The sequence below is a fragment of the Hippocampus comes genome, unplaced genomic scaffold (genome assembly GCF_001891065.2).
Source record: "Hippocampus comes isolate QL1 unplaced genomic scaffold, H_comes_QL1_v1.1 scaffold124, whole genome shotgun sequence".
In the NCBI taxonomy this organism is placed as follows: Eukaryota; Metazoa; Chordata; class Actinopteri; order Syngnathiformes; family Syngnathidae; genus Hippocampus; species Hippocampus comes.
Genome location: NW_017805075.1, coordinates 2,147,841 through 2,162,911, shown reverse-complemented (window position 1 = coordinate 2,162,911; position 15,071 = coordinate 2,147,841). Strand labels below are relative to the sequence as shown.

At 45.3% G+C, this 15,071-nt stretch overlaps 1 protein-coding gene across 5 annotated transcripts; it reads right to left on the bottom strand.

Moving 5' to 3' along the window:
- Window positions 1-286: 286 nt before the first annotated feature.
- ccdc187 (coiled-coil domain containing 187) lies at window positions 287-13,538 on the bottom strand. 5 transcript variants are annotated; one of them, XM_019865112.1, is made up of 13 exons: window positions 13,270-13,538; window positions 12,977-13,067; window positions 9,443-9,505; window positions 7,640-7,778; window positions 7,400-7,490; window positions 5,533-5,608; window positions 3,434-4,645; window positions 2,896-3,017; window positions 2,260-2,331; window positions 2,036-2,170; window positions 1,782-1,876; window positions 1,607-1,701; window positions 287-1,516 (listed from the first exon to the last, which is right to left on the bottom strand). In XM_019865112.1, exons 2-13 carry the CDS (start codon window positions 13,023-13,025, stop codon window positions 1,380-1,382), a joined length of 2,286 nt encoding a protein of 761 aa, XP_019720671.1. In that variant the 5' UTR covers window positions 13,026-13,067; window positions 13,270-13,538; the 3' UTR covers window positions 287-1,379. The 5 variants fall into 5 exon arrangements, with proteins under 5 accessions (XP_019720671.1, XP_019720672.1, XP_019720675.1 ...); XM_019865113.1 differs by having other exon boundaries at window positions 12,977-13,073; window positions 13,273-13,538; XM_019865116.1 differs by lacking the exon at window positions 3,434-4,645 and having other exon boundaries at window positions 13,270-13,535.
- Window positions 13,539-15,071: the final 1,533 nt, after the last annotated feature.

Here is a 15,071-nt window from a genome sequence, read left to right as displayed (position 1 = left end):
CATCCATTAGTCTTTTTTTTTTTTAACAGGTGCCAGCACCTGAAATGGTTTGTTTGCCGTGCACAGTACAAGTGCATGCCTCACTCGCTTGCTGTTCGGACTGCTCGAAAAGTGGAAGTGGCTCGCAGGACAAGGTTCTTGACACTAACTTCTTATTTTGAGCAGAGACATTCATCCAAATGAATGGCCATCATGTGTACATGCAAAGAAGTGACAGTGTGTGATTGTCAAGTATGAGTACAGCGTTCCCATACGCTATGGTTACCAATGAGGCCAACGAAAGACAACAGGTTTTACTTCCTTTATTGAAGGTAAAAATAGAGTACAGAAAACTAACTCCCGCCACAAATTGAAAAAAATCCAGGTGTGCTGTTGTATTCAAATATTTTATAAAATAATAGACAAAGGACAAAAGCATGCAGTTGCAATTTTTAATATAACAAGACAAAACAATTGTGCTTTTTAGCTACAAAAAAAAAAAATCCCCACAAAGTTTGGATGTCCCTTGAGACATGAGTGACCTGATTTACAAGTTGCTTGAGACACAAGCCATCCATTAATCAACCGTTTTTGGCTTCGACTTGCGAGTGTGGACATGAGATACGAGCGCTTTATGGAGGCGATGAACTCAACTCAACCCCCTTTACAAAATGCGTCACTTTGGCAAAGAGTGAACAATTCTTTGAGCTCTTTAGTGTGACTAACTGACAAACTCAACTTAAAACAAAGACAACTACACTTTAGGCTTGAGCCCCTTTACGCAAGAGCACACGGCATGTAGGCAGATAATCCAACCTCACTCACAGTCACATCCTCTCCATACGATGACAAATATTAGTGCCAACTGACGAACTCAGCTCAGAGTTGAGACGTTCTAATGAATGCCACATGATTTCTAGGCTGCAGTATAATTGGCGGCTGATGAGGTAAGACCTGTCTGGAACTCTGGTGGAAGTCATAATTATGCCTCACTTAACACGATATCCGGCTGTCTTATTCCACCTCCACGTAGCCAAGGCGGGCAAACCAAAAGGAGGAGCATTTAATTGAAGAATTACCATTCATTTCAATGGATGCAAATGTTATGACTTCCGAGGGTTAACTCATATCTCAAGGCACAACAACCCTACATGCTTTTTGTTGGACAGCGATGATCTACAGTTAAAAAAAAAAACAAACCCAAAAAGACTAGAATGGATGGCAGAATAACCTTGAACAATTCCATTTCAATGCTTGGAGAAACAATATAGAATATATTGACTGGCAACCTTTCTGGTCTAAAGTGCTGATGAGGTTCTAATCATGTTTAGAAAACAAGTGCGTGTCATAATTAGTGTAAAAGAGAAACCAAAAAAAGTCCACTTCGACCTATAATGTTATTATTGTTGCTTACAGTTTTCCTTCTTCTCTTTGGATTTCGTGCATCCAGCTTTGTCCTTTTGACGCTTAATGGGCGGGATGAAGGTGGGCTCCACGAGAAAGTTGTGCGAGTTGGGAAGTAACTGACCGGGGCTGTCTGCGTTGGAGGAAAAGGAGGTGAGTGCCCAACCATTGTTTGCAAGAATGCAAAAGCAAGCATTCCTCTGCTATCTACGATTTACTCTACCGCTTTGGCCCATTTGGAGGATGTCTGCTCCTTGGCTCTTGGCCTGGAAGGTTGGGTCCAGTTCCTCCACAATGTTCCTGACCTGCTGGGATTGTCTGGAAAGGCAACACGAGCAGGTCAGCGGATGGCAGGGTATCAAAACGGAGACAGGACATGTTTGTGCTGAGGCAAGTACGTGAGTATGGCGACGGGGCTGGGCGGCTGGTTCTCTGGAGAGCAGTCCTCATTGGGGTAGGGAAGCCCCTCCGAGTCCAGCCTCTCTCTTGGTGCCTGACAAAGGGACAGGAGACAAGAAGTCATTCACTGCCGTGAAAGTTCATATCTCATTTCTCCGTTTCACTATGTGAGAGAGATCACACACACACACACGCACGCAAATCAAGAATCAACAGCAAACATTTCCCAACGAACACGCAAGATGTCGTCAACCTGTCTGTCTCGTGCCAGTCTCCGGTCGTGATGACTCATCATGGCTCGTTGCTCCCGCCACGACGCCGGTCCTTCCAACTCTCGCGACAGACGTTTTGACTTGATTTCTTGCTTTTGCATATAGCGAGCGATTTCCTAGAGGGAAACGATGTCTCTCAAGTTAGGAATGCGATACAATAGAAAAAGCGAAAGTGGCAACAATGGCACGTGTCGCCACGTCGTACCTCATCCTGGGCCACCTGTGCGACACGGAAGTCTCCCTCGGGGTGAGGATTACACGGCTGGGGTTGTGAGGTCTGACAAAAGAAATTATGCTCAAGAGAATGTTCAAGTCCCTGTAAATTAAAAATTAATGTCTCATAAATCTGAAGAGAACAATGCTTTTCACAATCTTGCCAAAAAATGACCGATTATATCGCCGAATGGGCCAAAACCAAGCCCCGCCTAACAATGATCAGTCTAATGACTACCACGACAGGTATTATTTTGTCCAGCATCTTCCTTCTGCCTACATATTCCAACATGCTTGAACTACATATGCGCTTCAGGTGGTTGGAATATAATCCATGGAGTCGATGCACGGCATTTCACAACCCGCTGAAAGGTGCTAGCCACCAGCTAGCTCGCAAGCTAACAGGCTTCCAGAAGCTGTGCGCACTGTAATGGGTCGAGTGCGTAATGCGGTGCAGTTTTAGCCCAGGCGCCCCCACCCCCCCACAAAAAAAAAAATCACAATGCTTTCCACAAGTGAGGACTACCCAGTTCTCAGTCTTTGTACTTGTTTCCAGCAAGTTTTGAACATGCATGATGGATTTAGAATCAAATCTCTGACAGGGTCTTTAAGAAGAGTAGTCCCATACCCTCGCCAACAACGTGTTCTCTTGCTCTTGTAGCTTGCGGGCCAGCTCCTCATCATGTAGGACCTGCTGCAGGTCACCCAAGTCCAGGCTCGTCTGCCTCGTCTTCAGGGGCAGCGATGCACCTAAAGAGTTTACAATGTCAGACATTAAGAATCCCAAAGCAATTCAAAGGTCTGAGATAAAATCCAAGCATGAAAATGAGTAATCAATCACACATGTGCTAAAGCAGAGCAAAAGGCCATCGAAGAAGGAACCCAGCAAATAACGTGAGGATGTCAAGTTTCCATTTCCTCTGGCTAAATCGAGACTGAGGAAGAAGTAATTAGAAAGTGAAACACACGCTGAAGATTAGGCTGCAGAAACGAAAGCGGAAACCGTCGTCGTGTTGAGCTGGGAAACCCTAAAGCACTACCAGAGCCAAAGTTGGTCCATGATGACGACTGGAGAAGATGAGGCAGAATTAAACTGAGATCTGAAATAGCATCGGAGTGCTCCTCTTGCAGGTCGCACTTAGCTGAGGCTCTGCCGGTTACGATACCTGCTGCCAAGCGTCTCCTCCTGAGCCAGCCGCTGAGGCTTCTCTGAGGGCGCCGCTCTGCTCCCCTCTCTCGCTCCTCCTCCGAATTGAAGCGTTCGTCGACGGTCTCGTGCCGATGCCTGCCAGCAGACCTCTCCACCGCGTCCTCGCATGCGGCGCTCCCCCCGTCTTGGCGCGTCCATCTTCGACTGCCTTGCCTCTGCCCGTTTGACAGATGCCAGCCTACGCCACTGATCTGAGAACGCTCTCCGGAGTGCACCACAGTGTTCTGGTGACAGTCTTCAGATCCTGTGTAATCTCGCTCACTGTTCTCCCGGTGAGATAATCTCCTTCTTTCCCTAATGTCGCCGTGGAAACTGTGCCTGGCGGAGGCAGCTCTTTGGAAGGCTGGCCGATGCGGTCGGGAGTCGCTGCAGGGGATGTCAGTCCTGTGAAGCGCCTGGCTTTCTGGGCTTTGACGACCTATTTTCAGCGGTGCCCCGCTTCCTCCCAAGCTCACAGGAACACCCCGCTCTCGGAGGACTTGGCCGAGCATCTCCCACACCTGCATGCTCGTGTCCGGCCGCACACTGGACCTGCCGGCGTCGGCTGCGAAGCGGACACGTTTATCGGCGCCGTCTCGGTAACTCCACGTCCTGGATAAGTCGCTGCCGTGTCTCGGACGATCAGGAATGCGAACGGATTCGCTACGACTGCACCGCCGTTCTCCGGCCTGCGCTGATCCTGAGGCTCCATTCTGACTGCCGCACATCGTCCATGTCCCATTTTCTACTTGGCGGTTCATTTCCTGCTCCCAGTCCCGTGCCGTCCTCTTCTCTTGATCACCACTGTCACAATACTGTCCCCAGTATTCAGGCTCCTCCACGATGCTGCTGGGAGTGGCGAGAGTCCTGTAGTCTCTCTCTCGAGGCAAACGTAATGATGACCTGCGATTGAGAGGCGCTGTGTTTTGGCTTTTATTTGGTCTCTGTTCAAAGAAAACTGAGTCTGCATGCAATGACTCTTGTAATTCCCTCCTGAGTTGCCCACGGGGATGCTCGTGGCCTTCTCTGCCAGGGTAGTAAGGTGGAGGAGGCGTATAGTAACCTGGAGGGTTGGGAGTGTTAGAATACTGCCACCTAGCGGTAGTAGGGGAGTACCGTGCCTCACCTGGATGGTGTCTGTTGAGTGCATGCTGCTTTGGTGATGGCGGTGCAGAACCGCTGGAGCAGCCTTTATTTATGCCAAACATGCAATCACAAAAGCAAGGGGGGTGCGTGAAGCTGTTAGCGGGTATTAGAGCAGAGCGCTTCATGATGAGCTATTAAATGTTTTCAGATTTTTTTACAATGGTAATGTACTGCCATGCTAGCGGTAGTTCAAAATGAATAGCAATGGACCGTCAGTGTCAGCATGCAACTTATTGAAGGAAACACAGAGAGAGCGTGACCTCTACATAAAATTTGTTGGTGTTGCTTTAAAAGCAACTGTAAAATGCCTTCATTGGAATGTGACTATTCTTATTTCTTCATTTAGTTTGTACACTGTACAATCAAACTGAAACCATACTGGTACCACAAGGCCTTTTCTGCTGGCCTCAAAACACTAACAGAATAATTTCTCTCGATAATTATAGGACATATCAATGAGCAACATTTTATTTCTAAAGGTCTCTGCCAGGGTTTCCATTCACAAAAGCATCCCTTGAACACCATTCCTAGAAAAATGCAATGTCCCATTGCTGGTAACCTTTGTCAGACAGGCCTGCCGGCTACTCATGGGGTCCTTCGGTGCTACCTGATGCCCGTGGGCACCATGGGCCTGACCCCTGGGAGGGGTGGATTAAATCGGTCGGGTAAGTCTCCACCCGAGGCCTCGCTCCCATAAACTTCCATCAACCACCTGCCTTATTAATTCAATAGAGCTGCATTCGAAGAAAAAAAAATCTCATTTGCAGTTCAATTCCATCCACAATAAGAAACACAGATCAATGACAGCGAACACTATCCCCCCACCCCCTCCCACCCCAAAAAAAGATAGAAGTCAATGAAACAGTAATACATCAGGCCCACTGTGGTTGTAAAAAAAGCAATGTGATGGCAAAACAATGGAAAGTCTACCTTGGCGGTGCTCCTCTTCTTCCCTGGCTCTCCACATCATCTGCTCTTCTTCCTCCTGCATCTGTTTAGCCATTTCCTTTAGACACACACACATCCGCACACATTAGCTTGTACACAAACCCCGAATGAGTAATTAGGGAGGCTTACAGCTGATTGTTCTGATGGCAAAATGTTGGGCTGTCTTTCGGTGCCCTTGACAACCAGCAGGTGGCAACATAACACGAACAATGTGAAAGGAATCCCAGAACACGCAGGGGACTGACTAACTGGAACTTTATGAGCAAGATTTTAAGTGCTCATTAAACTCCTGCTGGTTTTGTTTTGTGGGCACCATGCCTCTGGACATATTCTTGGAGCTCCTGACTACAGCAACCCAATTTGCACATCTTGTTTAGGCTGAATGGTTCATTAAGGATATAATACATGCGCTTACTGATGTCCTGACGTGTTACTGAAGACCAAATTGGATGTAGATGTCACATTGAAAGCAAGTTACTTGTTTGCATCTTACGCCGTATGAAAACAGGGAAGAACGACACGAGATACGCGTTGTCATCAGCTTCATCGGCCACTCCTCAACAGGCCATTTCAGTGCAAGTAGCACCTTGTCGCTGGGGAATGTCTATCCTTCTGAGACACGAGATAATGCTTGGAGGGCCTCAACAGATTCTCTGCGTGACCTGCTCAATGTGAGCAGCATCTGAATGATACATACATCACAACTACTACAAGCTAAGATTTTGCTACACAATAAAAATGTGTGACAGCAGCTTTGTCAATATCAGCAGACAATTAGTAGTTTGTCACGTCAGGTTAAGCGTGGAATGCCACAGGGATTTGGCGTGTTATCCGACATAGCCTGACGCCATCTGTTCCTTAATTAAAGGCGCGAACTACAGGGAGGAAGAGATTCAATAAACACGTCAAATCGGATGCCTGTTCAAGAAAGTAGATGCATTCATAGTTCATTATTTGATACAAACATCGACTCAAGACTAGCTATTTACATTTACTGTCCCCACAGTTAGCCATGAGTTCCGAACTTGCAGTTGAGCTAAAAATTACAACCAAGCACAGAGACCTCAACACACACAGCACCTCCTTCGTGGCGATGAATGACAGTCCCCGCCAACGCCTCTTTGACCTCACATCTTGCAACAAGGGACGTTTATAAATTCGGCTAAGGCAGACTTCTCAAAAAGGAAAGGGCAGGCTAAAGGAAAATGTGATGCTGGTGCAGCCACACAATGCAAAACGCTCCACTGGGCCAGACCGAGAGCTTTTACCCACTTTGTTCTTTTCCTTAAAACTATTCAGCCATTCTTTTTGTTTTGTTTTTTGTTTTTTTGTTTTTTTTTGTTTGTTTTTTTGCAAGTGCAACATGTGGGAATTGTTGAGATGTGCATTGCCATGTGCAAAGGCAACAGCAATGTTTTGGAAGGGGTCGGACTTCTACAGTAAGTGCAAAGCGGAACAGGGTGACTGATGGTTACCATCTGGTTGCCTCTCTGCATCAGTTGCAACCCTTTTTTTTCCCGTGTCAATGGCAAGATTTGCTCTGGTCCATTTCGTGAAGAAGACAGAGTCGTATCAACAAAGTTTTGGTGCCTTTCTGCCTCCTCCATATGAGGATACCATTTTGTGAGTCCTTGTCCATCATATTTTCAGGTCCCAGAGTGACTGAATCTGCAAATGGCTTCTATCCAGACAAGTGATTCAATTTCTTGTTTTCGGTCAGCGTTCGCGCATTGTCTTTATCCGCTCGGATCGTGTGTACGCCGTGTCTTGCTCGTAAGAACAGCACAGTACATCTAGATATGCGCGAAGATGAAAAGTCATCTGAGGAGATTTGAAGATGTGCGCTCACCTCGTCGTCCCGTTCCCTCCTCCAGGCCTCCTCGGCCCGCCTCCGGATCTCCTCCTGGATGACACGAGCATACTCCAAGTCCTGCTCCTCTCTGCAAGACAGCAACAAAAGAAGAAAGTCAATTTTTGTTAACCTGTGAAGACAACGTGTAACATAGAGCAACCTATTAATCAATCAAATTGTATTGTGAGAAAGCACAGGCAGGACGTGTTGATAACGGCTGAGCAGTGGGCCACTTACAGTTGTCGGGATTCTTGCCTCAGCAGGGCTCTGTGCTGGGCCCGCTGCTCCTCCTCCTCATCCTGGAGCTGCTTGGCTACACGGATGTCACTCTGCATCAGCTGGTTCTTCTGAATGTTGGTGGTGTAGTACTGCTCGACTTGGGAAACGCATGGAAGGGGGACAGAGCGTTCAAACTTAAGAGGAGGCAACACAAGAATGCTCCAAAGAAGAAACCCTCGGATCGCGATCTGACAGACCAAGGCTCAAAATAGCCAGCATTTGATTTTGCATCTTCATACTTAAAACTGTAATGTGAATTTAATGAGAAAAATAACACTTCAGCATCTTACTTTATGGAAACATACACTCATGACACAATTAAGCAGAATGCAAAGAAAATTGACTGCTTTTGCCTTATTTTGTGCTATTTTGGGCAAACCCTATTTTTCAAGGAAAACACTTATTTGCGGCTTAAAGAAATTATATTTATCGTCTGCTGCAAAAGTATTGGAATGGCAAAGTCAATTCCTTTGTTTTTGTTGTATACCAAAGATATTCGGGTTTCAGATCGAAAGAGGAAGATGAGACAAAAGTTGAGAAGTCCAGCTTTTATTTCCTGGCATTTACATCTAAAGTGTTAAAAAACTCTGTAAAGAGCTTCGCAAGTGAGCAAAAATAGTAATGTCAATAACCATAATCTTGTCACAGCAGGAGTGATTTGATTTTATTTTGAAATTTGCATTTCAAATGGTCATTTCCTGTTTAGCGTGGCACACAAAAAAATGTATTTGACACCTTAAGTACGGCCAGAGTTTGTTATGGAGTCATACCAAATGATAATTTTACACTGGCTGCCCCTCCGAAGAGGCAAAAGGTGTGTTTTGTTTCATCATTTCATGTCTATGAGCACTTGTCTTTGTAAATATTTAGTGAAGAACATGAAATATTTGCCAATTATCTGTATGTGTTTCGAAATGTGTTTCATCTCTTGCAGTGATTGGGCCACTTTTATGGATATATTTTGCGCACAAATGAATGGCTAAAATCATCAGGATAGTTTCATCCTTGTTTGGGACAGCATGCTGCAAGTAAATTAATTGACAGTGCAGAACATTTCATATTGGGTGGCATAACCCTTGGTTGTAATAACTGCATCAAGCCCGTGAGCCACTGACTTCAGACTGTTGCATTCTTCTTATGATATGCTTTTCCAGGCCGTCACTGTAGCCTATTTCAGTTCTCCATTCCCTCTCCCTTAAACATTTATGACTGTCAATTACACACGGATTGTCGCAAGCCGATCTGGTCCCGATCCCCTGCATATAGAGGTGCCCATGTATATGCCCGAGTGCATTGTACATCATCTGTCTAGTTGTGTTGCTCAACCATTTGTATTCAAATAGCCGTTGCTGAAAGGATTTTATCATTGCAGCACCTATGTTACTCGTTAGCACGTCTTTGGCTTTTGCCCATTATGCGTTAGCATTAAGACAGTGGGCTTACAGTCATGAAACAGAAGCATACATACATCACTTGAATTCGAAATATTTGCTCGGAAGCCGAACCAAAAAAAAAAAAAAACATTTGCCGAAGGACAGCTCGGATCTTGAAAAACCTGGAAGGAGTATCAGTCGTTTCTCAAGACACCACTGTATTCTTCAAAAGAAATGTGCACAATTGTAACTTGTTTTTGTAGCTCAAGAAGGTCTTTTTCTCTTCTCTTTGCATGAGTTTAAGTTGAGAAGAAGGCTCGGAAAACACTCAGTGAGGCAGGCCGCCACAATATTCAGCTGTCACACAGTAGCTTTATGTTCTACTTACTTTCCTGTTCCTGGAGATTGTGTGCCAACACACCATCTTCCAACACAGCAAAACTTTGGCACACTGAAACAACGAGACAGCAGAAATGTTAGGGGGGGGGGCATTTCCAAATAGCAAATGAAGCGTACGAACAAATGCGGGCAGAAGGTGAAAGACGTTGACAAAAGAGAAACACAGAGTCGCATTCCTGAACACGAAAGAAAATCAAAGCAACCCCTGGCATCAATTTACTCACACACGATGCATTGATCATATGTGATGCATTCCATCATGAAAAAGAGCAAGCCCACAGTTGTCAAGGCACTAACTTTAGTTGCTGGCAGTCAATGTCACTGAACTTATTCTCAAAGAAAATGTCCTTTAGGTATCTGAACAAGCGAGATAGACAGCTGGAAAATCATTTTTGAACCATATGCCTGCTAAAATTTCTGTTCTCAACTCAACTCAACTGTATTTATAGAGCACTTTCAAACAGCCATCGCTGCATACAAAGTGCTGTACATGGAGCAATTTAACATATACAACAAACAATAAAGCAAATCGGTAATAAAGATGGTAGAAAGCACCGAACATCAAAACCAAGAACATAACTAAGTCATGCTGAGTCAAATGCTAAAGAATACAAGTGAGTTTTGAGGCGGGGTTTTGTGATGGGTAGCGAGGAGGCTTGCCGAATGTTCAGTGGGAGGTCATTCCAGAGAGAGGGAGCAGCAACAGAAAAGGCTCGATCCCCTCTGAGCCTCCGTTTGGTTCTTGGTACTTCTAATAATGTCTGGTCCGCAGACCTGAGGCGCCGGGCAGGTGTGTAGGGGCGGATGAGTTCAGAGAGGTAAGGTGGCGCGAGGTCATTTAGAGATTTGAAAACAAATAAGAGGATCTTGAAAATAACTCTATAATGTATGGGGAGCCAGTGAAGGGATGCCAGAGTAGGAGTTATGTTCCCAGGTGTTCACTCTTCAGCGCACTCAAGAGAAATGCAACAGTTCCTCCAAAATGCATATTACAGCACACAATGTTTCCAACAGCATATCCATAGAAAAAAAAATGTAAAAACCTCCTTGGCAGTTATTGTTTAGCTGTCAACGCTCTGATTTGTGTTCATTCACAACTAGTAGCCATCTGTTGTCTGTTTGGCTCGACAATAAAAAGCCACATTACAAATAAAGTCAAGTCCTGAAGGTGCTTTGTGCTCAGAGAGCAACCACAACAGACTAAGCTGGCTTTGTTGCAGTCCCACCAAAGTAACGCACCAAGTGATTTATCAGCTTCATTGCTGCGCTCCTGCACCCAACCTGCTCACACAATAAGGCAGCTGTTAAGATGTCAATGTTAAGAGAGTCAGACTTGGGCTGTAAACGTGGAAGCGCCTCTGAGGCTGTTCTGAGTTCAAATGAAGGAAATCCATGCTTGAATTCGTCATACTGGAAAACACCGTGTGGGGAGATCCACAGTGAGACATGGACAAATGTCTGTTGACACTACAAATGACCCCCGCTGGCCCTCAATGAGTTAACCCATTCCAAAGCAGACATGCATTCTTACTTACACCTGTCGTGGGCCATAAGTGACGGCCCACTAAATGGATTTCCGAGTGGCCGTATGCTTCCAGTCTGCCAGTGAGCAGGGATTAGGTCTTGGCTTCAGTCCAGTGAGACATAGCCGCAGTTGACTGCAAATCCAGAGACGAGACAGCAGCAATGGAGGGAAGGAAATGGAAGTCATCCTCCCCATAAGCGCTGCGAGGGTGTGTCAGAATTGCAGGTGAACTTGTTTTTCCAAACTCTTCCCTCATGACAGTTCAACTCGCCAGATGGGGGAGGGACAAGTAGACTGCGTACCAAACGGGTTTGGAGGCACACTGTACGAGGCATTCATTTCCAAGAGTAAAAACCGTACACGTGCTGCAATTCTAGCCAAAGTGTGTTTTCTTGATCAAGCTTTGTTTGAGTCAGTCCTATGGCGTCAACCATAGGAGGCATGCGGTAGCAGCCCACCTCCATTGTTGTTTTCCTCCATCTTCCCAAGCACTTGCAAAGCAGCAACAACCACTACTGTAGCTACCAAACAAAGAACTTGGACATTGGTTCTCTTTTCAGCCACAGCACACAGACGCCTCCCCCTCCTCCAAACCACCCCTCCCCTCACTGGCCTGTTCTGCTGCTTTTGGTAGAGTACAGTACTGTACTTCAGCAAAAACTCGGTCTAGAATTGTCATCTGTCTGGCTCGGTGAGAAGCACTGGTTCAGGCAAGCTGGCTGTTAAAAAAATGGGGGGGGGGGGTCCATGGTGTTCTTGGCTGACTAGTTAGCGAGAGGGACATGAGGAATGGAGGGCTAACAGGGGAATTCCAAAGGGTGCTGTGTTGCCTCGGCACATGGAGAGCTATATCAGGAGCAGCTAGACGAGACCAAAAACAGGAACTGAGCATGAAAACAAAGGCAACGCTGCTGTCTAGGATGCAAAGTGGGACATAGGGCACCCATATCTCTTGAGGAAACAGCCCCGAGCCAACCAACGTGCCACAACAGCAGGACTGGATAAATTCATCATCTTTGCAAGGAGTTTCCAACCACCATGTTGTCGTACAGGCACTGCCCGATAAAGCGTGAACGCTACACAGTGTGTCCTTTGTGTGAACAGACGGGGGTCGAGCACGATACCAAAGACATGCAGGCCTACATATTTCCAAAAAACGAGTCAATAAGAGGCAGCCTGGAAATGTTGCACACACTTCAATCATGGTTGTGTTTAGGCTGTTTTACTTTGGTTCCAGGTATGAGTTGGAGTTTAGAGAAAGACACTTTCAATAAAACTCCACAATTCAGTGTCAGTTCAATTTGTTATAGAATGGTGAGAAAAACCTTCCTGAAAAATGTCAGCTAGAATTTTTTTAACCATTTTATCACTTTTCCCCAAAGCACATTGTAAAGTTTGTGTCATTTCGCAGCCATTTAGCAAAGCTTGACTCTTGTTTGTTGATTTTCATCTTTAATCCAAAAGGCGAATTCACTTCTACATTTTAGCTATCTGTGTCTCAGGAGGATGTGGCCCGGCAGGGAGGAGTTACAAGTTTGTTGTTGTTGTTGTTGTTGCTAGGCGTAGCTGTTGAATGACCAACAGCTTTTTGGTGAACACTCCTTAATATTGAAAATCTATTACTGGAGAAGCCTTTTGAAATACAAGGCACAAGTAAGCACAAGCAAAATCCAGGTGCTTGAATTCAAACTCAGTGGTGCTGACAAATACGCAAAAAAACCCCCAAAAAAAGCACTGACAATTGGATAAAAGTATCAGGACCTTGGGCCATTCAGTGTGACAAATACTTTCAGCTTCTATTCTTCGAGGAAAATTTGGGACTATACTGTCTAATGCTTGTTGTTGGGCCAAGAAAGTATTTATGCCACAAAAACACAAACATTTCGAACAAGTTCAACACAAAACTCACTCAGGATTTTTTTCGCACGTTGGCGCAAATGGCAATAAGGTCTGGATCAGTGTGTGTGTGAGTGTGTGTGTGTGAGTGTATTTTCTAACCTTCCTGCACACAGGGGAGGTTGGACTGGTCAATGTGGAGCTCTGCCATCACCCGACCATCATTGCATCAAGATGCTCCGTAACAACACAACTTTGGAGAGAGTTACAACAAGACAACATTGTTGGCCGTCAGCATTGAGCTGAATGTCACTCAAGTTACTTGAACATCCAAAAATAGTCAACTGGTTCGTCCTAAGTGACAAACTTCCAAAAGCTTCAATTCGTAAAATATCCTGCAAGCAGCACCTTTTTGTCAGGGGATCGTGTAAGGTAAATGAGAGTGCGAAACCGACCTTTTCCCTGGCGGTGTTTTCAGCAAGTAACCGACATGACAGCCGGCAGCCGCGCGACAACTTTCTTCCTTTCTTTTCTTCTTCTTTGTCTTCCGCTGCTGCTGACTTGCAACTCAACTGCGAAAGAAAAAAAAGAACAACGTCCAAACTGACGTGGGAATTTGAAGAGGCGTGCACAACTACCGTTGTTCAAATGAAACAAAACCCCACCTGACATTGATACTTGAAGCCGACGTGGACTCACCGTCGTGAGTGTGTGTGTGTGTGTGTGTGTGTGTGTGTGGGGGGCAATGTCCATTGTTACATTCGAGTGTTTCCGGTAGGCGAAGATTCAGCCTTTCTGCAGAAGTGTATTCGTAACTTTCAACAATATGTTTCGTCTTTAGTGACTTTAGTGAAAGTCTTTGTCCACTGTTTACAAAAAACAACTCATGTGAGTCAACGCTCTTACAATAGAGATGAGGGTGTTTTAGAATTTCCCAATTGTCTTTGAATGCAGCGTTGTGTCAGCACACTTTACAAAATAACCAATAAAACAATCGTGTGTTTTGTTTTTGGGAGAATAATAACCCCAGGAAAGTGGAACAATTTAGTCCTCGGCTCCACTAAAGGATGTGCAAAATATGCCCCTGGTTGCAATGCATTGCAAAAGCACACATTCTATTTCCCAGCTCATTTTGCAAACGGATACAATTGAAAGCGCAGCCCAGTATTATTTTTTCACGTAAAATACAGCTGTTTTAAATGGTTAATTTTGGCAGCAATGTTTAGGGTAAATCCACATATCATACCGTGTGGTGGCATTTACCGACTGATTGCTTTGCTTAAATTTTTTTTTTTTACTTTTTTAACCTGGCCCTTGGTGACGTTTCATTTCAGCCTCTGGGGATGGATACATGAAGTACGAAACAATCAACAAAGCGTATGCAGGAAACGTGGTTAAGATTGCATCACTGTCCGTGTTGTGTTGTGTTATATTATTTTATGTTAACTGTTCTGTAAAGCGATTTGTTACAGCTGCAGCTGTTGTGAAAGCGCTATATAAATAAAGATGTATTGTATTGTATTGACTGTACAGTAGATTGAACACGAGGCACAAGTTTTTTGGGCGTAATGGCGCCATCTACCGGTCATACACTGCTCAAACAGACTTGTGTTCAACATTAGTGAGTGGCCCTTTTTAATAAGTCAAAAAACAAGCCTGTGTGCTCCCATTCCTGAAATAATTGTGTAAACAAGTTAGAATTTTTTACAATTTATGTGCAATGGGTGTGTGTGTGTGCGTGCGTCATCAGGACATATTACGGTGCCCATATCACCAATGGGTTGATATACTTACTTTTTTAAATACAAACCACGTCTTTAAGTATTGCCAGTAATGTAGTAATGGGCAGTAAGCACTCTCGTGTCGATGCATTTGTGACTATTCAGTGCAGTGGTTCTTAACCTGGGTTCGATCCAACCCTAGGGGTTGGGTGAATCGGTCTCAGAGGTTCGACGGAGCCTCTGCCATAGAGGTTAAGACACAGCCCGACTCAACATGTCAATTAGTTATGACCTGCCCGCTTGGCCATCACTGGCTGCAGATGATCACGACGTTGTTGACTCGCGCCACCTTACCTCTCTGAGCTCATCCGCCCCTACACACCTGCCCGGCCCCTCAGGTCTGCGGACCAGACATTAGAACAGGGGTGGGCAATCCCAGTCCTGGAGGGCCGCTATCCTGCATGTTTTCCATCTGTCCCTGTTGCAACACACCTGATTCAATTGTTCAGGCCTCGACAGAGCTTGCTGATGATCTG